This window comes from Corvus kubaryi, unplaced genomic scaffold, assembly GCF_017639235.1.
Source record: "Corvus kubaryi isolate FWS band 111438036 unplaced genomic scaffold, C.kubaryi_AGA036_p1.0 133, whole genome shotgun sequence".
Taxonomy (NCBI): domain Eukaryota; kingdom Metazoa; phylum Chordata; class Aves; order Passeriformes; family Corvidae; genus Corvus; species Corvus kubaryi.
Genome location: NW_024580667.1, coordinates 12,094,161 through 12,118,883, shown reverse-complemented (window position 1 = coordinate 12,118,883; position 24,723 = coordinate 12,094,161). Strand labels below are relative to the sequence as shown.

The following is a 24,723-nucleotide window of genomic DNA, read 5'->3' as shown; positions in this document are numbered from 1 at the left end:
GAAAGCAGCCACCAGCAGCCCCTGCTTGGCTCCCAGTCACTGCTGCATCAGGACTTCCTCCCCAGGAGCTGCCCTCTCTCCCCTCTCCTTGGCTTTTACTGGGAAGCTTTTATAAAGACCTTGGTCAACTAACTGTAATAATATAAGCTCACATCTCTAGGGACTATTTTAGAAACACAGAATGACAACAACCTCCTATAGAAACACACACAAAGCGTTAAAAAGGCATCTTAGAAACTTGGCCTACAGATTTTTTATCCTACCAAGTGCCTGGCTGCTCCTTTCACACTCCTCCTTTCCTCCTTCCTCTTTTCTTTATTTAAGGCAGAAAAAACAACTCAAAAAACTTGCTGCTTCATTTCTGCACACAGCTTACTGACTTTAGCTGTGAAAAGCCAAAGTTGAGGGAAATTTACATTTTTGTACTAAGAGCTCCCAAAGTATCTGCAAATAATTAAACAGTTTACTTGGTATGTCTCCATTCAGCTTTCTATAAAATTTTACAAACAACAGTTGATTCTAGCTGCTTTTTCTCGATGGGGAAAAAAGATATATAATTTTCTAAAACACTCATTCACATCAATTTTTCTCACTTGGACAAATGTCACTGCATACAGAAGAGGAATTAGCAAAGCTCTTCCTTTTTCTCCCGCTAAGAAGAAGTACAGTTTTGTTAGTGCATTTAGGAAGGAAAAAACAGGGGGTGGGGGTGGTGAATTTTCACTTACTAAGCAAACATTTGAAAGAGCAACACATCCAAAGATTTTAAACTCATCTTGCTTAACTCTAAAGTTGTATTATTCTTTAGAGTATGAAAATTTAAACCACATCATATAGAAATAGAAAACATCTGCACAAGTTTAATGGCCAAACAGGCAGAAGGGAAAAACCTCAAGCTAAATAGAACCAGGAGAGAATATGTTTTTCACAAAAAGTAAAACCCCATATTCTAATATGGACCTCCATAGCAGGAATGGATTTCAGGATCCTCAGCACTCTTTTCCCTTGTTTCCTTTTTACCTACCCAGCATCTCCAAAGTGTGCAGAAGAACCAGAAAACACTACAGTTGAAACCTGTGCTCTGCAGAGTATATATTATGATACAGTTTTAAATAGCCACAGAAAAAAAAGCCCAACTAATTGTAAAATAAATACCTCCTCTCCCATTGTGAAGCCAAGCTGCCTTTCAGCAGCTTGAAGTGTCCAAGAAGAGTCCTGGAGTCCTGCCCCTTCCTTGCATGAGCTCAGTTCAGCGAGAGCGGGAGCCCAGCCCTGACACTGAGTCACGGGCCGGGCCATCCCTGGGAAACAAAAGTCCCACTTGTTTATTTCACAGGAAATCTGGACCTTTTCCTACCTCTGCTCACTCACAGCAAGAAGTTTCCTCTCCTTTCCCAAGCCAGCTTAGTCTTCCCTGGCTTCTTGAGACCACCAGCTAGGAAAAGCAAGGATGTGAGTGACGATTTACAGAACTTCTGTGAACAGCCCAGGCAGAAAGTTTTGCAAATTACTTTATTGGAAAATGAGCTTATGACAAATTCTGAATGGATCAGTCTTTCTGGTGGGGGGGAAAAAAGGTTGAAATTTCATGTAACTTATGACTTTGTTTTGGCTTTTGTTTTTGAAAAAAGATGATCAAGAAACTGAAATATCATTAACATGATGGCCTGTTCCACTAAAATCTTATAAATTCTTAATGTTGTCTCCCTACAAAAATTCAACTTTAAAATGACTGAATAAGGGCAGGGAGGGGGAAAGACACAAACGATTTGGAAGAAATTAAAGATTTATATTTAAGCAAGCCACAAGATACTATACGCTCTCAATTCCATTTGACTATTAAAAAATAATCCTCAATTAGGAAAATATAAAGAAAGAAAATATTTCAGAAAAATTCCACAAGCTAATAAAGCTAAATAGACAACAAAAGATGAGGGCATAGATTTCACCTTTCAGGTTATATTCAGTTTGGTTAACATTCATCAGCCTATTTATGTAATTTTCAAAGTGGTGTAAGCAAATTTTAAGGTGGGTAAATTTTTGCATAACTCTATTCAATTTTCAAAGTTAATGTGCGCTAAGAATATCAGAAGTTATTTCATTAGGAATTCTTTAGCATCTTGTCAAAGTTAAAAAGCTTACCAACTCAGATGTAGTAATAAAAAATCGGTTATATTATCTAACAAAAATCCAAATGGGGCAAGAAAGAAAAGTACATTTTACTTCGGAACACTAAGACAGTTTATAAACAACTGTTTACCCCTAAAGTCTTGATTACACTAATTTAAATCTTTTCATACCAATGTATATAAATTAATTTTGCTTGGGTAGATTTTATTGCTATTAATAAACATATCATATCGATTCAGGAATCAGTTCTCTTGAAGCTCATAAGACAGTAACAAAGCTAGCTTGCCTGTCAGTACTGTTATTTTCTGAAGCACTTTCTGTGTACTGTTGAAACATGAGACAAATGTTCCTAGAAATTCAGTTTATGTCTCCATCAGGTATCTCTGGAACTCAGGAAATCAGCTTTATTTTAAAATAGGAAAGCAAAGCATTTTGGGGTTTTTAACAATTCTTCTTTTAGAACGCCTGTTGGGGTAAAAGGCCTGGTAATGGTACAGACTCAAAACTCAACTAAAAATCAGAGATTTACAGTGACTTGCGAGCTAATGATCACCAGCTGGATGCAGAGCAACTTACAATATATAGACTTTTATTGCCATCCTATTAGGAAATAAAATTGCATTAGCTTAAACCTACACATCCTGTTTTTCTGACTGGAGCGCCCTAAGATTTCCTAATCAAAACCATGACTGAAATAACAGGAGTTTTCCCTCCCAGAGAGCACTCCTCCAGGAGAGCTCAATCTGGCAGAAGCTCAGTGCTGTGCCTCAGAAGAACAGATCAGACCTTCCACATTGCTTTTAGGAATAACTTGTAGTACTATCAATACTTCTTACACTACTCTGCTTCTATTTTAAGATGTTCTTCAAGCAGCTCGAGTCAGAAACATGAGTTGAAAATATTTTCATGCATATGTTTGATGTGTTACTCTCACACTGACAAATTTTTTCTGAATAGAGTCCCACTGTATACATGTAAAGTGTCATGGCATGGACAACTAACTTGCAATTATTTAGAGTCAAATATCTGCTTTAATCTAAAAAAAAAACAAACTAACAAAACATCACAAGCAGCACAAACCAATGTGTGGGTAACCTCCTTCGCTGAAAACCAGTAATGCAGGCTGCTGTGTAAGCTGAACCATGCCATCGGTGCCTGGACAACTCTGTTCAGGCATTTTGAACATTTTAGAAACCAAACTGACAGAACATGAAAGCACAGATGGGATAGCACGGAAGGGAAGGAAGTATACAGGAGATTAGGAGTCACTCGTCGCTCACATTGCACAGTTCAGTGACTCAGCAGAGAGTCAGTGCCAGCTGAAGTTATCAAATTTATTCCTCTCTTTAAACTTAATTTTGCATTTCCCATTCTATTCCCTTAGTGCCAGGTCCTGCTTTGAGTCTGCCTCCCCAAAATGGGGCAAGCTGCTTTTCAACTGTCCCCTGTCAATCTTAATTCCCCTACCCTTCCTTCTTATTCCTCCAGAATAGGGTAGTAAATCTTCTAAAGTGTTTATTTATAATGTCCACACTGCCTCATAAACATCAGCCACCATCTGCAAACCTGTACTATTTTTTCACATAACGAAAGAAACACATAAATCCTGCTTCCACACTGCACTCAAGGAAAGTTACACCAGCAAATGAGCGAGAGCCCACTGCAGGCAGCCTTGCTCTCATGAGAGCTGCAGAAGGGGTCAGGGTCCTTCTTCCCCTGTAGCTTTCCTCACAAGATGGCACCAGAATAAATGGTTAGGACAGGGATGCCAGACTGTAGCAGACAGAAACTTCAAAGCAGAACATGAATGTAGCTTGAACAGATGAGTGCTTCCTCTGTTCCTACACAGAATTCGACAAACCGCTGATGCTTGCCCCGTCTGCTGCTGCCATCGCCGATGGCTGTCTCTGAAGAAAGGAATGCCAGAAATCTGTGCTTTCAAGTGCAAAGTGCTGCACACACACTTGGTGCTCCCACTGTGTGCTCTCTGCCTCAGCAGGTGTTTTTAATAGTGTTTCTAGTCAGTACCAGGTGGTTTTGCTTGCATCCATTTTTAATCTCAGGCTTTTGAACACTGACTCCAACATTTCTATTATGGGAGCAAGCACTTCCAAAGGCATTGGAGAGGCAAAGCAAGTGGCAGTGAGCCATGAAATACAGGCACACGTGGCACATACAGCCAGGACTGGCAACGCACCATGGGTGCCACTGAGCAGAGTGGGCAGAGCTCAGGCACATCATCAGCCAGCTTAGAAACACCAGGAGGAACCTCCAACTTGTGTCTCTCAAAGACTTCTCTTTAAATGACAACTCAAAATTAAGGGGTAAAAATGTTTTCTGCAAACAAGCATGCAGGAACTGATGGAACAGGTGTGCAAAGACAGACTGTCACCACAGTTTCTGGGTTCCCAGCTTGCTGGCTTGAAATAGAAACTCAGACCTTGCAGGCATTCAGTCTCAGACTTTACAAATTTCTATCTTATTACAAAGGACAGGTAGACTTAATAATTGACAGGAGCTTCTAGCCCTTACAGCCCTTGTGTCTACTTCCATTAGTTCTTCTCCATTTCTCCTCTCCCAAACATGCTGAATAGAAAAAAACCAAAAAAATTCTGTATGAATTCAGTGCTTTGCAGTAAGGATCCCTAAATACCAGTTAACTAGATCTTACAAGTTGCTGAATGTAGAGCCATGACAGCCTCCCCTTTTATATTAAATCATTACAGTGTCTGCAATACTCCCTGGGTTGATGGCTGAGTATATAATTTACATTAAGTTTTGGCAAACAGTACTGTGATCTCATCAAAGGACGTTCATGAAATCTAGCTCTGCTCAAATTCACCACTGCTAGCCAACTACGAAAGTTTTGCCTGAAGAAAGTTACAAATACATCTCAAGTGGAAAATGTAAAAAATACTCTCAATAGTCTCTTCTGAAGTAAGGACAGTTTTCAAAAAGATAAAAATAGCTTTTAAAGACCTTTTATTTTATATTCACCTATCATGGTCTTTAGCACTTCCAAGCTGAAGCTTCAACTCACAAACCAACCCAACACAGTTAACTCAGACTAAGGAATGTATTGGTTGAATTAATTTTCCTGTACTTGTAGAGGTTTATTCTTAGACACAGGAGAGGAAAAAAATGATAGCTTGTTAGAACATATAGATCATATTGGAAGGAAGTCCAACCTAGAAACAGAAGCTTTAGATGAGCTACTATGAAATGAAAAAGGAAAAACAGAAATAAGAATAAGCACCTGTTTAAATGTGTTGAAGATGCAGAGCAGAAGAAAGATGTGAGACAGTCATTTCTATTTGATCATAAGCTTTGTGCTACTTCAGAGTGTTACCCTGAACTTTCTCAGGAGGCACAACATGTCTATATGCATACTGTATTTCTTCTAAGAACTCATTTGTTGGTGAGCTATGACTTCAGTCATTGTGCAGCATTGTAAACCAGTTCGCTTACATTTATCAGTAATGGAAATCTGTCAGAGCTAAGCCTCAGGAATCTGATTCCGCTTATACATGGCCACTGGTCGACTCATCAGCACCAGCAGGCAATCAAATGGACTACAAAGCATAAGTATTTGATTCTTCTATTTTTCTGAAAAAGCAGAGCTCTGATAGTGCTGATCAAACTAAACTGCCACAACTGCATCATTAACTTCCCTAGGATAATCTGCCTCTGTGATTTTTAGAACAAATAACAGCTAAGCAATGAATTCTGTGCGCCAATAAAACCAGTGGGGTTTCACGCAATTCCTCAGTTTTGCCTTTTATTGAGAGTTTATTGATCACCTTAAAAGACAAGGGTGATTATATCCCACATTGTTACCAATGAGCAAACACTTGAAGCACATTAAACTGCCTGGTGATTTACAGGAGAGCCTAATGGCATCTGCTTCTGCTCAGCTGGCAGCAAACCTTTCTGCCACCATATTCCTGCCAATATTTGTGTAAAAGCCTTTTTAGCACCCCAGTAATTCTGTGTGAAATATGATCTAAGCTTATGATTCATAAAATTGAAAACATATTAGAACACAAAGTGACAACACCAACAAAATAAGACCCCGCTGATTCTTCTGTAAATGGGGACTGACATTTTACATGGGAACTATCATGTCATAAATAATCCCACATTATAAAATCCTCACAGTAGCTTACTGATGCTTTTTAAAACACAACTGTTATTAGGAAATATTTTAAATCAAAAACAGTGAATGTATCATTACAGTAATATTTCATCAATAACTCTATCAGGAAGAAGCAACAGAAAGAGTTTTAGGGTCTCCAAACTTCAGAAAGAATTAAAAAAAAAAAAAGAAAGAAGAAAGGCAACAGAGGAAAGCATTGTTTCTCCTTCTTCAAAAGTTTACTAGTTATTGAAAAACTAAGGCTACTTGTAAATGAGAAAAACACATAACAGGGCAAAAATCCCTTCAAAAACTACATTGCTTGAGAAAATTATGGACTGATTTGGCACTCTTCATCACACATTGCTACACTTTTGAACCAGTATGCAGAGCTCTCAGGCTAAATTGGACCTTGCTTGGAATGGCCAACTTCATGCAGGATTCTCTTGCACTCAGCATTAAATGGCAAAGAACATGGCAATGACAAGGAAGGAATTTCTTGAAGCCAGGAGAGAAGTGTTTAGCGAGGTTAATGGTCTGCAGTCCTAACTGATGTTATGTCACTGACTCATGTTTTGGTGCTGTTAGTAGGCAAAGACCGTGGTGCTGAAGCCTCTGAACAGCATCTCTCAAAGATTAACCTAATCCTAGACAGGAAAAAAGCATCAACAGCAAAGATGTAGATAACATCACCTTTAGTTATCTACACATTTGAAACACAAATGATGGATTGTGCCATTATGCTCTACGAACCATGCCAATTTTAGGAGAAATCTAAAAACACAGGAAGGAAGGTCTGTGTTACAAGTTTCCTGAAAATTGTATATTCCATTTTTGGCTGGGTACTAAACCTGTTTGTTGTTTGTGAAAAATAAAGGTAAAACTTCACATTATTATGAAGCGGGGTAAGATTTTCCTCCAAGGAATGAAGACCACTTCATAAGGACTTTGCGAAGACTTCACATGAAAACAAAGGACTCCACAAAGCCACACATGAGTTAGGAAGTCCACCCAGAAACAGAAAGCAAGCAGAGTACCATGCAGGCTTTGAAGAAGTCAGCAATGGTCAAGCAATAATACAGTCCAGGTTTTTCCTTTATTTAGATTATCCCAACTCTTCCCTACCCTCCTTATACTGAATGAAAAATGGTCACCTGCAAAATATTAACCAAATGTCCCTCAGAATAATTCACTTCAGAAGTTTCCACCTCTCTCTGCAGGACCTCCTCTTCTCCTGTACTACTGTAATTTAGGGTGGATGCGGGAATAGGTGCTGTGCTATAGCACACACATTTCAGACCACTGAAATTATCTAGGTTGAAAAAATAATCTTGCAGGCCAAAAAATCTAATTGCTGTTATGCCTGTTTCTACAGACAAGTAGGCAAGCATCAAGAATCAAAAGGTGAGAAGTTGCCACACCAGGTACCAAGAGCCCAGGAGCTTCCTAAAATTGGGCAAAGAAACTGCATCATGTTCTGCCCATAGCAGAACTCAAGGCTGTGGAAGCCTCCTAACGCTTCTCAGCATATCAGTAACTCTGTACAAGTCTGACTGTTCACTTAAAGGAAGGATTTCACAGATTTTTTTTTCAGTCATGACTTCATTGGAAACCATGCGCTTTTTGTTTCCCTAAAGAACATTAGAGAGATCAATTTTTTTTTTTTTTTTAATTTTAGCATGCAGCTAACCTCCCTGGAATCCACTTTCTGGTCTGAGGCAAAAATAAAAAAAGCAGAACCTTGTCTACAGAAAGATTAGGAAATAATGACCATAAAGCTTCAAGTTTTGGCCAGTGACAGAACTCAAAACTTAAAGATGAAAACTTCTTTAAACCAAGAGACAATTAAGGAATGACACATACCTTATCTACTGGGAGAAAGTCGTTTTCAACTTCTATTGACCTTGGTCGTAGCTTTATGGGTTTGTCTTTGAAGATATCTCCAAAGCCAACGCCTTTGACCTTTTTGGGTTGGATTGTCGTGCCTCCGTTGGCTCCTTCTGATTTTGTACTGCAAGAGTCACCACCATCACTCTCAGAGCCTGTAGCATCTTTTAGGCCTGTGAAAAGGAAGGATGAAAGAAGGTGTGAAGCTCACTATTTTCAGATCAGACTGTGACTGGAAAATGATCCCTCCCGCCATCCTCTGGAGGAAAATGAAACCACAAGAAAGAGGTAGAGAAGATGCTCTCTGTGCCATGCACTTATTTTTGACTTTGAAAAATGACTTTATTTCATCACATTGGTGTACTGGTTAGAAATTACACCAATCCACAAATCCACAAAACATGCATACCGCAGCATCAAAACTTCACAAATGAGGATGGTGATTCCTTGAGTACCAAGAAAATCCTTATTCCTCAGGCAAAACCTCTTTGGAAGAGGCCTCAATAAAAGAAAGAGTTAAATTCAGCTGTAGGGCACTTATTGTATAAAGCCACCTAAAGCTAACAAGCAGGCAGATCAGGCACGCTGTACCTTAAATCTGTGTGACTCAAGCCAATTATGCAATTAGTATCTAAAGCTACGTTACCTAACTGGGAAATATAAAGCTGAAAGCTGTTCAAACAAATTTGCAATCAAATAAGCTGCATAATATGTTCTCTCCTGCAAATTAAAGCTCTCTGCAGCATAGACAGCCTCATAAGAAAAGCACCCATGCACACTACCCTCTAGGAATATAACAAATCAAAACTGACATTCTGATTTGCATTAGTTCTTCCAGTGAATAGGAAAATTTATCTGCATTTATCTGAAAAGATCTGCTGCTCGAATAGCAGAGGCCACAGATACAATAAGGCGATGTTTCAGCCACTTTATATATAGAAAGGTGCAGCAGCAGGTCAAACAGCCACTGGCAGCAAAAGTGACCCACTGAAGTTTCCTTCCCCAGACCACTTAAATCTGCCTCCCTACATTAACTGTTTCCAGGAAAACCACAGCAATTGCTGCTACTACAGCACTAATTAATTCTATCTAAGAATAAGAAACTCGAATCCTCACAGCTCCCTAACAACCACTCACGATGTCTCAGGGGTGGATCTTACAAGTCAAAAAAAGAAGAATTTCAAACAAGCTTATCTTCTTAATTACTTTTATATCAAGATCAACAAAGTGATTGCAATAGATTTTCATCATAAAAAGCTTAGAATACAGATGAACCACAGAAACCAGTCAAGTCCTAAGGCCTCCAGATACAACTTCATGATCCAGGACACAAGAGGCCCATCTGTTAAAAGGGTTTCAACACCAGGGTGCTGCTAGGAAATGAAATCAGGAATTACATGTCAGATCAGGACTTTTAGCCAAAACCAGAAAAGCCACGATACGCTGCCCTGAGATTTTCTGTATCGTTAACATGAAAGGAGTATAAATGAAGAATTAGAGAAAGTTCCCAATTAGAAACAAACAGAAAGACCACAGACTAAGCAAAATACTTTGGCCCTCTAGCCTCCTGAGTGGCTGCCACAACTATTGTTGAACATCAGCAACATTTCTGTTTCTTCAGATATTCTATTCAATTCAAACAAGTTATTTGTTCCATAAGCTGTGCAGGATTGGAATTTAAATAAATATTAAGTAATTATACTACAATACTTAAATATGAAAAAGTCTTGATTTCTTTATGTTTTATTTTTCTAAGAAGGGCCTGGGAGAAAACCTCAAATCTGGTTAATTATGATATTTATTATGGTAGTTAGAATGCTGGCATGCCTACCATCAGTGAGATAAATTCTGTGCAGTACTTCTCTTCCAGACCTCAGGAAATCAGTAACCAGGGAATTTAAGCATTGACTGCGATGCTGCTCAGTGCTGTGGTGGGCAGGAGAAGAGTGCTTATCCACAGCAGAGCCATTGCACAATGTTTCCAGCAGAAGCACTGGGAGATGCAAGGGTAAGTTAAGCCAGACAGGTATAAATGTCTTTGGGCAGTCTGGCAAAGTCACTGCCCTTTTCTTATTCCCTCCCCTTGCTGTGACCAACTGCACTTTCTCCAGCTTTGCAAATTATGAATCACTGGGGCCTTGGCTGAGATAGAAGCTAGAACCAACTTTATTTACCACTTCTAAATGCAAAGACAACGGTCAGTAATTGACTATACTGAGTATAAAACATCCACAACTCAAAAAACTCTAACAGTTGATCGCTGTCTTTTCGCTGAACAAAAGATCTTGATATGGAATATTACCCTCTGGCAAAGGTTTCTACTGCCATCCTTTCCAAAACCTCAAACTTTTCTGTGATGGAGGGAAGAAGCAGTGAAGAGACCTCCCTCCAGAAGTAACTGATAAGAATCCATGACTGCTCTTAGCCACTCCCTGAAATGAACAGAAAAGCTATCTTTAAAATAGGTAATTAAAATAGGTTTTCTGCATCCCTAATTGTGGAAGATGATGATGTGGACTTTGGTCAGTGGATGGAATTAAAATGTGAAAGTAATTGTGAGAATTACTCAACAGGGCTCACATGGACTTCAGATCTTTGAAGTCTGCATGAAAGCAAGATCAGAAATCTCAAAGGGCTCCAATAAGAATAAAGCTTTTGTTTCTTTCTGGGTCATCACTTGTTTTTCATTACAGCATCTTCGGCTTTTACGACCATTCTTCTGCAATGAGACATCACACTTTGTATCAGAAGCCTCACCTCAGGCTCACAACAGATTTCCCACGCATCACCCATCTGTGCTTGATGATAATCCAAGACTTGTTCGTTCTCCATACTGCCTCAGAGTTGTCTCAATATACAGTCCTCAAAATGAAAGCAACATAGGAAATAACAACATTGCTTTTTTTTCTCTTTTTCTTTCTTTTGTTTTTTTTTTAAATGAGGACAGAATGGACTGAAGTGAGGCCTGTCCAAACTAAATTGCCTTTTAGTGATCAGATACAAAGCTCCTTCAAAATTAAGAAGAGTTCTTCCTGATCAACTAGGAAAATGACCTAATTTAATACTTTTTGACTGACACAAACTGAGGAGATCTCCGTACTTAACTAATAAATCAGTAAGAATAAAAGCCCTGCTTGTGCTCTTATCACAACATGACCGGAGTGTAGAGACAAAGGGGACAAAAGAGAAGAACTGTATGCAGTGGAAACTGTAAAACAAATCAGATAAAGTGAGGATCTGCAGTAACATTAAGAAAGAATAAGTACAAAACAGTCCTGCAGAAAATAGTCTAACATGCTCTTACTATTAAAGACATGCTCAGGAGACTCTCTCTTACCTTCCTCCCCAGGTACATGAGATACACACTTCTGATTTCTACAGATGAAGAACTTGGATGCAACACTATGCAACACCCTTGCCTGATAAATTCTCTCATAATTTATTTTTTCATTGGGTTGTTCCCTGATACATACACATATGTGTATATATATGTATATATGTATATTTATGGGGGGGTGTGTGTGTGTGAGATACATACGTGTGTGTGTATACATATGTATCACATATACAGGTCAGCAATTCTCTTGGTGCACCTGCAACTTGGCTCAGGTGATCTTTCTTCTTGAAATCAGAAAAATGTTCCTCTTCTAATCACACTCTTTGGTGGTTTTTTTTGATTTTTTTTGTTTCCGCTTTTCATGGATGTTTTTGCCACTACTGCAAACAGCGTAGTGGCAGAACACAGCTGGGTGGATAGTTTCTCCAAAAGATAAATGTAGCCCCTGGACACAGCTGGGACCTAAGCAGAAACATGAGTGACATAGACTGTCAGATTACGAATTTTAAATATGAAATTTTCTTCATGAAGAGCCACAGCTAGCAGGGAGGTCAGGTTGCTAAGTGAACATTAAAAACTGGAGAGAATTTCAGTGGTCACAGTCCCCCTCTCTGCTGACCAGCACACCCACTCAGCCTGAAACAGCTGTGGTCTACCACAGTGATGGACTCGAGCACGAGGGTGGGGCCAGCAGCTCAGCAAACTGCTGTCCTCAGAAACATTGGGAACATCTTGCTTTTCTTGTAAGCCCAACTATTAAGTACCTCAAATAAAGCCAGTATAGGATAAAAGCTACAGTAGTCAGGCCTCTCACTATTTTTTGCTACTTTTTTTTTTTAACATCAACTTCTCTAGAATCTGTCAGGTCTCTGTCAGCATTTGGAGAGCTGACAAGCTAAGAACATAACATCAGTAAGGTGGTCACCAATATGCTTACTATCACATCAGTCAATAGCAGGAAAGTTTTTCAGAACTTCAGTATTTCTCAGGACATATTTCTCAAGTCTTTTGGGAGTGTCACTTCAAATTTCTAGCTCTATGAGCAAAGACACTATTCTTTTACCTTGATTTATTGTTGCTGAATTGTCTGTAGCACCACAAGGTAGAGCTCAAATCTAAGCACTGGGTGCATTTTTCTAGTAAGTTCCTCAAACAAAAGCACCATCACCAGCAAGAAGTTAAAATTCCCAACGGTTCCCAGCTTTTGGCTGGAACAAGATACGGGTCTACTGCTTTTTAAAAGCACTCAGAATTTTGATTCTTTGTTGATTCATGTTCTTTACAAATGCAAGCTCATTTAGTATTCATGAAGATTAAAATTTCTCAAAACTGTCTGGAGGAATTTTGCACTTCACACATTTTTTCCTCTATGGGTATATAAGAGAGATTAGTTTTCTCAAGACATTTCAAACACACCACACTCCTGCTATAGCAGTTACAGGTCTTTTGAGAGCAACATTCTGAAATGTACCAAAACAGATTAGCTCAAACAGGGATTAAAAAGAGACCACAACATCAGACTTAATTCAGCAATGGCCTCTCAGAACTGTGCTGGCATAAAACCAGGATTCTAAATCAGAAAGATAGTTAGGGATGATAAAGGGTTGTGTAACTAAAGCTGTTAAAACTAAAATAAACAGCTGCGATAAAATTAACTCCATTCAAAGCAGGAAATAAATTGTTTCTAAACAGCTTAAAATGGCAGGGGAGAAAATGGAATATGTTCTAAGTTTACAGAGCTTTCTATTTTGAGATATTATTTGGCAATTTAATTTTTGTTCTTTATTCTGGATTGTTCTGTCTGCTGACAATTTATGGCCCTGGGCAAAAGATGGACCACTCTGACAAAGTATAAGCCAGCAGTGCTCGGGCCCTCTAAGGACTTCTCAGCTCTGTTAAATGATGGAAAAGTCAGCTGTTCAGAGGCACACACCTGAGACAATGCAAAGGATCTCCTGATTTGGTATGGCAGCCAGAGAGAAACACTGTCAACTGTGTTTAATAGAAAAATACATTTGTAAATGAAGCTTATGGATTTTTTTTTTCTTTTACGGAAGGGAAGGAAGGCAAGGGGAAGTATGTCCTTTCCTTCTATTTAGAGAATGACAGCATGGAACGCCCAGGTGACCGATCTGAATGAAAAAGGTGGTGAAGCCATACATGGTAATTGCAGCAGATGAGACAGGAACTGTCCTTCTTCCTTTTCCTCTCATACTGGCGAACACAGAACAAATACCCACATCCTATAAGGTACTAGTCTTGAGCTTGCTTTCTATCAAAATCCTGTATTTTGTTGAAGCCATCCCCAACAACATTCCAGTATCATAAAAAAATCAAAACTAGAAAATGAAATTGGATTTTAAATACTACTGTAGAAGAAAGACACGTTGATTCTTCTTAGTTTAAAGATAATTTCATGCTTTCAAAAAACAAATTTATGCCTCTTTACCAAGAGGGATTATCCATGTACAAATAGCTGAGGCAGACTATCTCAATATTAGTAATTATTTGTTATTCTCAGTCATTCCTTGAAAAAACGTAACTGTGTCAGCTAAACATTTTGTCATTTGCTCTCAACATGTTCGTTTTCCTTTGCACAACAGTTGTTGCCACATAAGAAATGCCCCAAGATTTCTCTGCTTGCACAAGTGGTCATGCAGGGGGAAGGGGAGCAGTGCCCAGCCCCACACAGCAGCATGCATTGAGGGCAATGCAGCACAAGCGTCTCCTGCAGCATGAGCACAGAGCCATCAGTACAGAACTTGGTGGCTTCCCCTCCTCCCCAGCCACTTCCCCAAGTACTGTGAGAACAAATAGGAACAATCATTCGTTCAGAAGCTCTACAACTGTACCACTGTCCTCTTTATTTGGGGACTACTTTTTCACCACCCTCACCAAGTACAGGCACATGTTATTACATGTGAAAGGAGAGGTAGGCAACCACAGCAATAGGGTTCTTTACCTGCCACTCACCAAACACCAGTCTTTTGTGAAACTCATGGAAAACCACTGGGTAGCAGGAATCCAAATAACAGAAGGATTTAACGATTCAACCCAGTCAACATAATTCTTCCACACATGACCCCCAATCCCTTGTCATCTGTACATTTGTTCTCCAGCAAACAGGATGTTTATTTTTAATCATGAAAATTTCCCTCCCCAATTTTAATATTTTTTCTTTCTCAGATGTTATTTTTCATTGTAGCATCTGTAGCAGTCGTGTATTTGATACAAGCTCTTTTTTGCAAGCAAGTTGTAAGAAGCTGAGGTGAAATACAAAATTGTAACTGTCCTCTCTTCAGAACTGTTAAAATCCACATTCAGGTTTCTCATTTAACTTTGCTCACATTCAGACACTCCTAAATGCAGTTTACAACATCATAAGTACATCAAACATATTGATTTCTTGAAACTCTGACCAGCCATAATTCCTCAAGAATTAAGGGGACGGGATCAAGAAAAAAAAAAAAAAAAGGGGGTAAAAAAAAGTGGTGGAGCAGTAGAAAACACATAACACATTGAGGTTACTCACGAATATGTCTGTTTCAACGATCCTGATCTTCTTCCATTATATCTAATAGCTATTACTGACAGCATTGTGGATCCACATACAAGGAAAGAGAGGCAAATATTTGTAAAATCAAGCATTTTATCTGCACTGTTCCTCAGTTATTGCATCTTTGAAGAAAAAGCAAAGCAAGAAAGAGAAACTAAATCGGTAAAAATAAAAAAATTAGACATCCAAGAAGCGTTGTTTGTGGAGGTGCAAGAAAGTTGCAGGATGAGAGAAAAGAGGGCTGTGATCAACAAAATGACAAGTAAGTAATTTTTCGTTACTGTGTGTCTCTCTTCACCCAGCATATGCAGTAGCAAAGATTTTCTGACAGCAGGTTGATGAGCAGAATGCCAAAGGAGCTGGAATTATTGCTGAGCGGAGCCTGGCATACCTAATGACCAAGAAAGCCATGTCAGCATATAAAGGCAAGGCTGGGTGTTTCTGCAGGAGACAATCTTGCATATTTCAGTGGAAGGTATCTCTAGAAGAAGCAACTAATTCAACAGCTATTACAGGCCTTGGTTAAGTAAGAAAATTTCTTTTAAACAGAGCAGTTGGAAAACGGCTTTCAAAATAAAAGTATTTAGCACTGAGCATGTGTTTGTGAAGTAAAAGCTCTAAGCTTGATTACAAAGTTGAGCAGTATTTCATGCAATGTGATATAGGCGAATCCAAGCATCCCCTAAGCATAACTAATCTAAAGTTATGAATTGACTCGAGCTTAACTTACAGAGAAATCAGCAAGCTGAAATTAGAGCAGCTATGAGTTGTTTTAAACAGACATCCCTAAATGAAAACAATTCTGTGGAATGTCTCCAAATGGTTTTCACTGGAGACATAAACTCATGGATATTGGCCTAAAAATATGGACCATAGATGAGATATGAAATGGAAGGAGTTGGCTGCACCATCAGTCAGCTTGTTCAGGAAGAACATGATGAGTAAGTTTGCAGGAAGTGAGCTGTCAATAGACAGCAGGAAGAGTAAGGAACCCTCCTTTTTGTGTGTGTAGGCAAGAGCATTTCTGAGAGTAACAACAGTGCAAACCCTTGTTTTGTTTAAGACTTCCCCAGATGACCTGATTTTGTTTGTTTCCCATTCCTCAGTACCAGTTCCAACCCAAAAAGCAACGAACAGGCTGTAAGTGTAGCTGGATATCCAGCCTTCTGAGATGCAGCTTTATGGAGAAAGTAACACACCTCTGCAGTATGAAAAAACATGCAAGTCTCAACCAAATGCCAAGGGAGATAGTATTAAACCAGATATTTTATCAGCTTTAAAAACAAACTTTAGATGGGTGTTTGCCCATAGCAATGTGAGACTATGGGTTAAGCTGTCTTCTTGCAGCTGTTTATCAAGCTTTCCTGTAGACACCCATCCAATCCTGCACTCTGAAATCAGTTTGATGCAATTTATTTTCTGTGACATGACACAACCATGTGCCAGTATGATTAACAAGAAGAACTAAATGCAGAGCTCTAGCACAACTGGAAAGGTGACTGAATTCTTCCTGAGCTCAGTTATGCTTACCTTAATGACTTGAGAAGAGGGGAAGGACGGATCTTAATGAAAAACGGGCTGGGCATGGAGAGCAGGCTTTTGGAAAACTTTGAAAGGTAATGTTAGGGCAGCATTACCAAGAAAGATTGTGGAATTAAAGGCTCCAAAGGCAGACCTTGCATCTGATTTGAAGCTTCATCTTGAAGTCCGAAGTCAAGCATACTGGAAATCAACTTCATAAATCCTTATTATGCTCATCAGATGGGTGGATTAGAGGACATGATGGTCTAAGAACTCTGCAAGCAGCATGAAATTTGAGTGATTCATAAGCAGTCATGGAGACTATAAGGTGAGAAGCAGCACAAAAATTTGAAGACCACCAGCCACATGGTCTGCTCCAGCCAGAGTGAGAGTTTGGTTGGAGCTTGAGAAGAGCTGCAAAATGAATTTTGGTAGACAAGGAGATAATTTTCCATGAGGAAATACTCAGAGCTGCACACATACACAAAGATTTTTGTTCAAAAAAAAAGGATCAGATTTGTTAAGAAAAAAAAAGGTGTAAGGGCAAATATCAGAACAGAATAATGCCACTTCAACTGCTTCATCCTTTGCTGTCAACATGCATAAGACAGAGGTCCTCAAAGGTAGAAGACCAAACACTCCCACCCATAAAGGAGGAAGAAGGGCAGCACAGCATGGATCTTCTCAAGAGAAAGCTCTCTGGGGCAAAAGCAGATGCCAAAGCTAGCACAACATCCTGCTCACCGGAAGACAGGATTGAACAGTTTGCACTTAGTCACACCAAATGTGACTCCTTTTGCTAGATTTCTCCATGAGGAAACAGGTGGAAGGACAGATTTCTGTCTTCTTGCTTCCTCTGTCTTGCATCTGATGTAACCATTCTCTCTTTTTCTCTATTACCAGGACAGTAAAAGAACATGAAAAGCAGGATGTGCCCTTCTTTTAAAAAGCAGAAGCCAAAAACCTGAACATGAAATGAAAATAGCTCTATATCTTTTACTCTCTTTGGCAGAAAAAATGTATCAGCCAAAATGCTGTGAGTAATAACTGTCAAAGACAGAATGCCAAATGAAGAGCATGCAATAAATTAAAAATAAATTTTAAAAAATCACCAAAAAAGAAAACTTCAAACAAACCAAAACCCACAATATCCTTTAAGAAAAGCAAAGCGTATCTTATGAATTCAACAATCACAATGGGAACTTTATTTTTAGAGCAGACGGACTTTTAACTCAAAGATTTGTGGTGATTATCAACAGTCTTCTCATTTCAGGTGGCAAAAGTGATGGGACTAAAAGGTCTTAGATTCAATCCATAGCTGAGACCAAAACATCCAATGTAATCCACAATTTATGGTGGGCTTACACACATACATCGTATGGACATAGAACACACACATGCACAGGAGGAATGGGTGCATTCTCATTGCATTAAGGCTGGGCAGTTCATCAGCAGCAAACTGACTTCAGCTTACAGACAGGTATGTGCACGTAGAGTAGCCATAAGTGAGTAGCAGTGGCACAATTTACAAGTGTAGATAAATCAAACCAGTTCAGAAGACTGAAGCTGTTGCTTGATGATTTTGAAACACACTCACTGTTATAACGTCTGTAGCTGTCAATCTTTGCCGGTGCCACTCTGTACAGAATTGTCCCTTCAAAGGCAGATTTTCCTGACAGCAGGCAAGAGAAGGAAAGAGGAAAAAAAGAGAAGGGGCAGGGTGGGGGTAAAGAGATCGAATGATGGCAAAAAGAAGGGAAAGGAAGAGGTTTTAATCTGTATTTTCAGTCACTAACATTTTAAAGGCTCATTAGCAAAATGACGAGACTATTAACAAACATATCTGATTGTACATGAAGCTAAAATATTTTTACTGCATGTATGTCAGGTAATAGAATCTCATGATTTTGCTAAAGCTGTTATTTACAATGTCCAACAGAATGCATTTTTCTTGGGTTTGGTCTGTTGTCCATCAAGTTGTGAGATTTGCAAATAAAATTATTTTATGCAGCCTTGCACTGGGGAATCCTGAAAAAGTATTATTACTGCAATGGTGTACTCACGGTCGCTCAACATTCCTGATGCAGATGTAGTGCACTTGAACAAGCACAGCTGACATCCAAACAGGGCAGTTAAATAGTCACATCTCTTTAATGTACCAGGATCCTGTGAGCATCAGAAATGCTGCATGTTTCAAAGATGACTTATTAGAAATATTTTGGACATGGGAACTGGTCTTAAACAATGCTTAGTAGAAGGGATAGGACACTAAAACCCAAATAAACCAGTTTTTCAGCTAAAAATTGAATCAGGTGTGATGTGGCATTGACATTAACAAAAGAAAACCTCTAAAATTAAGAGGGAAAAGAGCAAAACAACAAAAACCAAATCCCACTTCTCATCTTAGATATTTAAGACAACATTTTTATTACAAAACCCATTAATTTTTTTTTCATTGCTAGTGAGATAGCTCATGCTCTGATATTTAGGACATGAAATTCAAGTAAAGGTAAGGGCATGAGCAGCTGAAGTGTTTTGTGTGTCAGGTTTAAAAACCCAGGCAAGCCCAAGAATATACCAATGTCAGCTTGTTCCCAGTATCCCCTAGGTATACTACAACAAAAATTGATGTCTTTGGTAAAATTTTATAGCAAAATAGCCAGTATATGTGATTTGTCCCAACACAGAATCATACTCAATTTGGTACCAAAAATGTTTAGGGATTTTTCCTCCTGTATATCATTCTGTTGGACTTTCAGGCAATAAAAAAGCTATACTTATTTATATGTCATAAAAAGATGATTCTTTGTTTTGTTCTTGCAGTTTAATTAATAACAAAATGTTTTCATTGCCTTATTTTTATGTAATGAAGAAGCAAAAAAGCCACAAATCCATCTTTACATTTTCTTTTACAAGATACCATTAGAAGAATGCTATTAAAACAGTCAAACAACAATCAACCCATTGTTAAGAGAAAATTAAGTTAAGCTTCATGACACTGTGGAGAGCCAGAGAGACAGTAATGGAAATCTAAAGTTTTAAGAACTCAAAATAGAGGAGGTTGCCTGACTGAAGCATCAGCTGATGAGTTTATCATCAGTTCTAACTCTAGCAGCCAGGACTTTTCAGGGGCCATCACTAACAGGTTCTAAAAATAGTTGATAGATACCATGAGGCCCAGCTGTACCTTAGAGAATGCATATCAGAGACAGCAAGATACAAAAGGCCACCTTTCAATGCTGTCATGACACTTCTGTGAACATACTAAATGCTTTTTGAAATAACCTCCTCAATGTTTAATTGTGATTATCTCAAATAGAATTTTTTTGACTGCATGTCAACTTTTTGCTTCTCAACAGGCTGTATGGACAAGAAGTGGTATTGAAAGTAGTCTTAAAATTAATACTGTATCTCTGAGAAATAGAGAAAATAATCTTATAGTCCATGTATCTAATTTAGTAATAAAATGATAATGCATACTACCTGTTCATGCTGTAACAGTTGGCCCAAGAAAAGCAATGTTTTCATTTAAGAGCATGCTTTAAAGAACAAGGAACTTCTGTTTACTCTAAGAGTACCTGATCCTGTCTGTACTTATATTCCAAAATATCCCTTTGAAGACAAGAACTTTGGCAATCACCTTACAAATACTTTAAAATCAAACAAACAACCCCCCAAATATTTTGATCTTGCAAGTCTTGCTTTCCAGTCTGCTGAGCACTCACCATCTGAGGGGAGGCACAGGTTCCCAACCCTTCCAAATAAGGGGCAAGCTAAATCCCACTGTCAGGATTCAGAAATATTTGGCACTTCCAAAACTAGCCCCAGGCATTTTCAAAAAAGGAAAATTTTGTTCTGAACAAACTTCTGACGTTAGTCTATGGCAGAGCATGAAAAGAAACCAAGATCATTTCTTCTGGCCATTTACTTTGATCTGCCATAAAATTTAAATGGACACAACAAAACCAATAAAATCAGACATGTTGCTCCGCTCTGGGGCTGGTGTAGATTGTAAAAGGAGGACAGAGAAATATGGGGTTTTTATTAACTTTATTCCTAAAAAGTGAAGTTATGTAATTTTTCTCTTCCGTCTTTCTTTCACTTTGAGTTCACCAAAATTACATTTGCCCTTCAAAAATGGTCTTTATGGATGGTCAGTAAAATGGGATTTAAAAATCAAGTTTAACTAAATTTAACCAAGGCTTTAAATTTAATTATTAACTTAAAAATACTAATGTGTTTGCACAGTGCACATTCTCCACATATCCCATGCTATTTTCCCAGGTCTCACATTAAATCTGCCAAGTATTACCTGCATTTTACAAGTTGGGCTGAAGAGTTCAAGGCTGCTGCTCAAGATTGCAGAGCCAAACCCCAGCCCTTTCCAGGCTCCTCTAAATGCTGTGCAGAACCTCTGTGGCTGCCCAAGGTCCGAGTTCAATGCCCAGGTACAATCCCTCACTCAAGCCCCAACTTCATCATCTAGAATTTGTATTCAAGGTTTCCACCTTGCAAAGTCCTGTGATACAGATGTATTCAAAGTTTCCAGAGAAACAAAAAGGAGTTACTGCAGATTTAAGGTGTTGTCACATCTTGTCATCCACGGAGGAAGGAGTTGATCTAGAGGCATGAATACACATCCTTTTGAGATGTAACCTAGAGCATTTCAACAGTACTACTAACATGATGCCCAAATCTTCCAGGTTTTACTTGTTCATTTTTTATTTTACTATGTCTTCAGGCTAAACTTAGAAAGAGATTATCATTCCTAGTCAGTTGTATAAACTTGTTGAAATTTTTGCAATGTCATTATGAAGATTTTCAAATCCAGATATTCAGTGTGCCCGTATAGAGCCTCATGAAGCACCATGTGTTAAGAGAGCAACAGCTGTATCAATCACATAAACCATATATAGAAAAAACTGAATTGATGTATATTTCCCATAATCCTCCTAAGGGAATACTAATCTTAAATTGATAGTTTTACTTGAAAAAAAAATAAGTAAAAAAGCATTAAAATCCCCATAACAATCTCAGCATTTCTTGAGTCACTGTCTCTCTCTCAGGAGGTTTACAGTGTTCTTCTGTTCTGTAGGTATATCTAATAGCTCCTCATCTTACCTAGCCACAAAGCACCTCCAAAGAATTAAACTAAATTCAAGAAAGTAGAAAACCCATCTCCCACCTATAGTTACCTTCAATTTATTTAAAGAGACAAAAGCAATATTTGTGTTACTGCTATCTTCTCTGTAAAAGTATCACAGGTTTGGGTTCCACTGCCAATCAGAACCAGCATATAAACCCAAGTCTGAACAAAGCATGTGCCATAATGGACATAAAGATTTAATGCTTTGTGGCTGCTTTTGCACATTCCAATGTATGTTTTTGTTAAAAGCCATTTTTAGGATGCTTCTTATAAAGTAAATCTTACCAAATTACCTGGGGAAGGAATATTCATTCATATAGAAAAAGCGGGGTATTCCATCCTGACCAGTATCACCTACCTTGTTCATTTATATAGTACCAAACACTACAGACTCCAGAGCTGAAACTACATCTACACAATTCACTTCCAAGATTCACTGTGTTTATAATGACTATAATTCATGATAGCACGAACAGGTTACAGAAAGCAGTTTGCAATCTCACTGAAACATGCACCTTCACTTAATGCCCTTTTTCCCTCTCCATCACATTAAAATTTTAAACTTAAAAATATTTTCATTCCAGTCTAAAGGAACATTATATGTAAATATCTTTAGCAGCACTGACCAGGAGACAGGGTCACCAGTACCCATTCACACATGAAAAGGTACTCTGTTACAAAAAAATATAAAATTTTTTCATCATTGCAAAAGTTAGGGCTGTCAGGATCTTATTTCTGTGGTATGGAATAAGGAAGAAAAACTTCCCTTAAGTGGAAAAATGAGGAAAAAGAAGAAAGCATTATAATTTTCTACCTCTTATTGACAGAATAAACGATAAAGGTTTTGGTAAATTTCAGCTGAAATCAGCTTACAAATATCTTGGTAGTCCTTTGACTTCTACTTGTTCAGAGATCTCAGAAGAACACTACATAGCAATGAACACCTGTAGTGTTAAAAGTACGAAGACCTTGGCAAGTACTGTGGAGTTAGCCTGAAATATGCAAATACAATAGACTTTTTTCTTTTTCACTAAAGATTGAGATTTGATCACTGAATTAGAAAAAAAATAATCTCTGCTTGAAGAACATAAAAAACATGAAGACCAACAACTTTCCATTCCATATAACAGCACACTTTTGGCTCAGGTTATTCTCCATGGGAAGTTATAAGTAGGACAACCCACTACCATGCTTATACTATTGCAAACTTAGTTACCAAACATGCTTTTCACCTGCAGCAGTACTGGCCCACTGTAAATGAGAGAACAAAGTCCATGTCCCAGTTCTGGCCTTTTTCCCTTTGGCTGTTGGGGCAGTGGGTATCGGAGGTGATAGAAACATGCTCAGCACCTGGAGGGAAAAAGTGCCGCATGTCCCACACCAATAATTATGAATCCTTAAATCTATTGGATTTCTATTGTTATAGAAAGCATGGCACTTTAATCCCTCCACTTTAAATAAGCCACTTTGTAGATGTTCAGTTACTTTCCACATCTAAAGACAAAAAAATCCCTTGTAATTGATTTTGAAATACAAATGCAATCATCATCATTGGCTTCTCTCCTTGGTCTGTTGCAGCTCAGCAAGTCTTATACAGCTCAGAGAGCACTGACAATGTTGCAACTCAGATAGCACTGCAAGTATACATAAATCATCATCATCTGACCCTTCCAGCACAAATTAAGAACATGACATTCAAAAACATTTCCAAGCAAGAGATAAGAATGTGCTATCCTATCAATCTGTTATGGGCTAAAGACACAGACATACATACAGAACACCAACAGTAATTTTTTCCTTACTTGACTTCACTTGCTCTTCCTGTGCTATTCCAACATCATCAGAATCAGAGAGCTCCTTTATGAAGTTGGAAGGAAACATGCCAGTCTTTCCATTAAGTATACCTTCCCACCAGCCCTCTTCCACCTGTGCCGAGACAAAAAAAAGGGGGATTTTACATGAGCAACACTTTACTGAGTACCATTATATACATTCAATAAATGACAGTAATGGCTCTGAATAGTTCATACTAATTTCAGGTAAAAGGAGCACATGGCATAGGCTCCAAGCCAGAACACCTCTCTTTTTTTCTTCATAAGTGAAAACAAGAGAGATGCATGAACCCATCTGTAAATGTCAGCAGCGCTGACAGCAGCCAGAAGCATGGACGAGCATTAAATAAAAGGATAAAAAAACAACTAGAGAGCACACAGTGTCTCTACATTTCAATTTCTATGGATATCCATTCAATCAGGAAATTTTCAGTGCGCAGTGTATGACTGTTCAAGACTATCTTAATGGATGTGATTTGCAGATTCTGTTTGAATTCCCTAAGTAATCAATGGCAAAAGACAAACACCTACAAAGGGCTACTCAGAGAATCTAATTTAGATATCTTAATATAATGTAAACATTCCTGCCTTGCCCATCAAAATCAGAAATTTTGCATTTTAAAAATTAAGAATGCTGCTACATCATTAAAGCGTTAATGTAAGAAACCTGTGGAGAACAAAGAACAGTACTAATGCATACTTGATTTGATATTTACAAAGAGGTATTGAAATATATAATAATGATGGTGTCAGAAGGAGGAGGGACACTACCTAGCCAAACCCCAAGAGAAAATATCACTTTAAAATTACAAACTCCCTCCTGTATAACCCATTCAGAACTGAATAGTGGTGTCAGGCAGGGAAATGACAGCCCTTAGAAATGCCTTTAGGTTATAATCACACAACAAGAAATGACTGATTATAAGCATCAGCTAAACACACCCTTGATAGAGAAATGTTTTTCATCTGTCAGACACTGTCCCTTCACTAAAAATATGACAGGGGAGGACAGTGTCTATCTGTGACACATCAGTCTCCAGTAATGTTTGACTCATCTCTTTCCTGCCTACCTTCCCCGCAGTTATGAAAAGAGAAAGTTTACTGTTAAAAAACAACCCCACACTTCAAATGAAGCAAACTAATTATTATAGGAAAAAGTCTGTGAAAAGTCTTTTCACT

General features: G+C 38.4%; 1 protein-coding gene across 9 annotated transcripts in view; it reads right to left on the bottom strand.

Moving 5' to 3' along the window:
• Positions 1-24,723, bottom strand: part of SH3KBP1 (SH3 domain containing kinase binding protein 1) — a 214,606-nt gene that overhangs the window by 76,686 nt on the left and 113,197 nt on the right. For 7 of the 9 annotated variants that reach the window (XM_042036732.1, XM_042036710.1, XM_042036742.1 and 4 more), the window contains 3 exons: positions 23,515-23,638; positions 18,164-18,238; positions 8,129-8,325 (listed from right to left, as the gene is read on the bottom strand). In XM_042036732.1, the coding sequence (XP_041892666.1) occupies positions 8,129-8,325; positions 18,164-18,238; positions 23,515-23,638 (396 nt within the window). Of the gene's footprint in view, positions 1-1,155; positions 1,315-8,128; positions 8,326-18,163; positions 18,239-23,514; positions 23,639-24,723 lie in introns of those variants that run through there. The other 2 variants (XM_042036720.1, XM_042036773.1) reach the window with 2 other exon arrangements.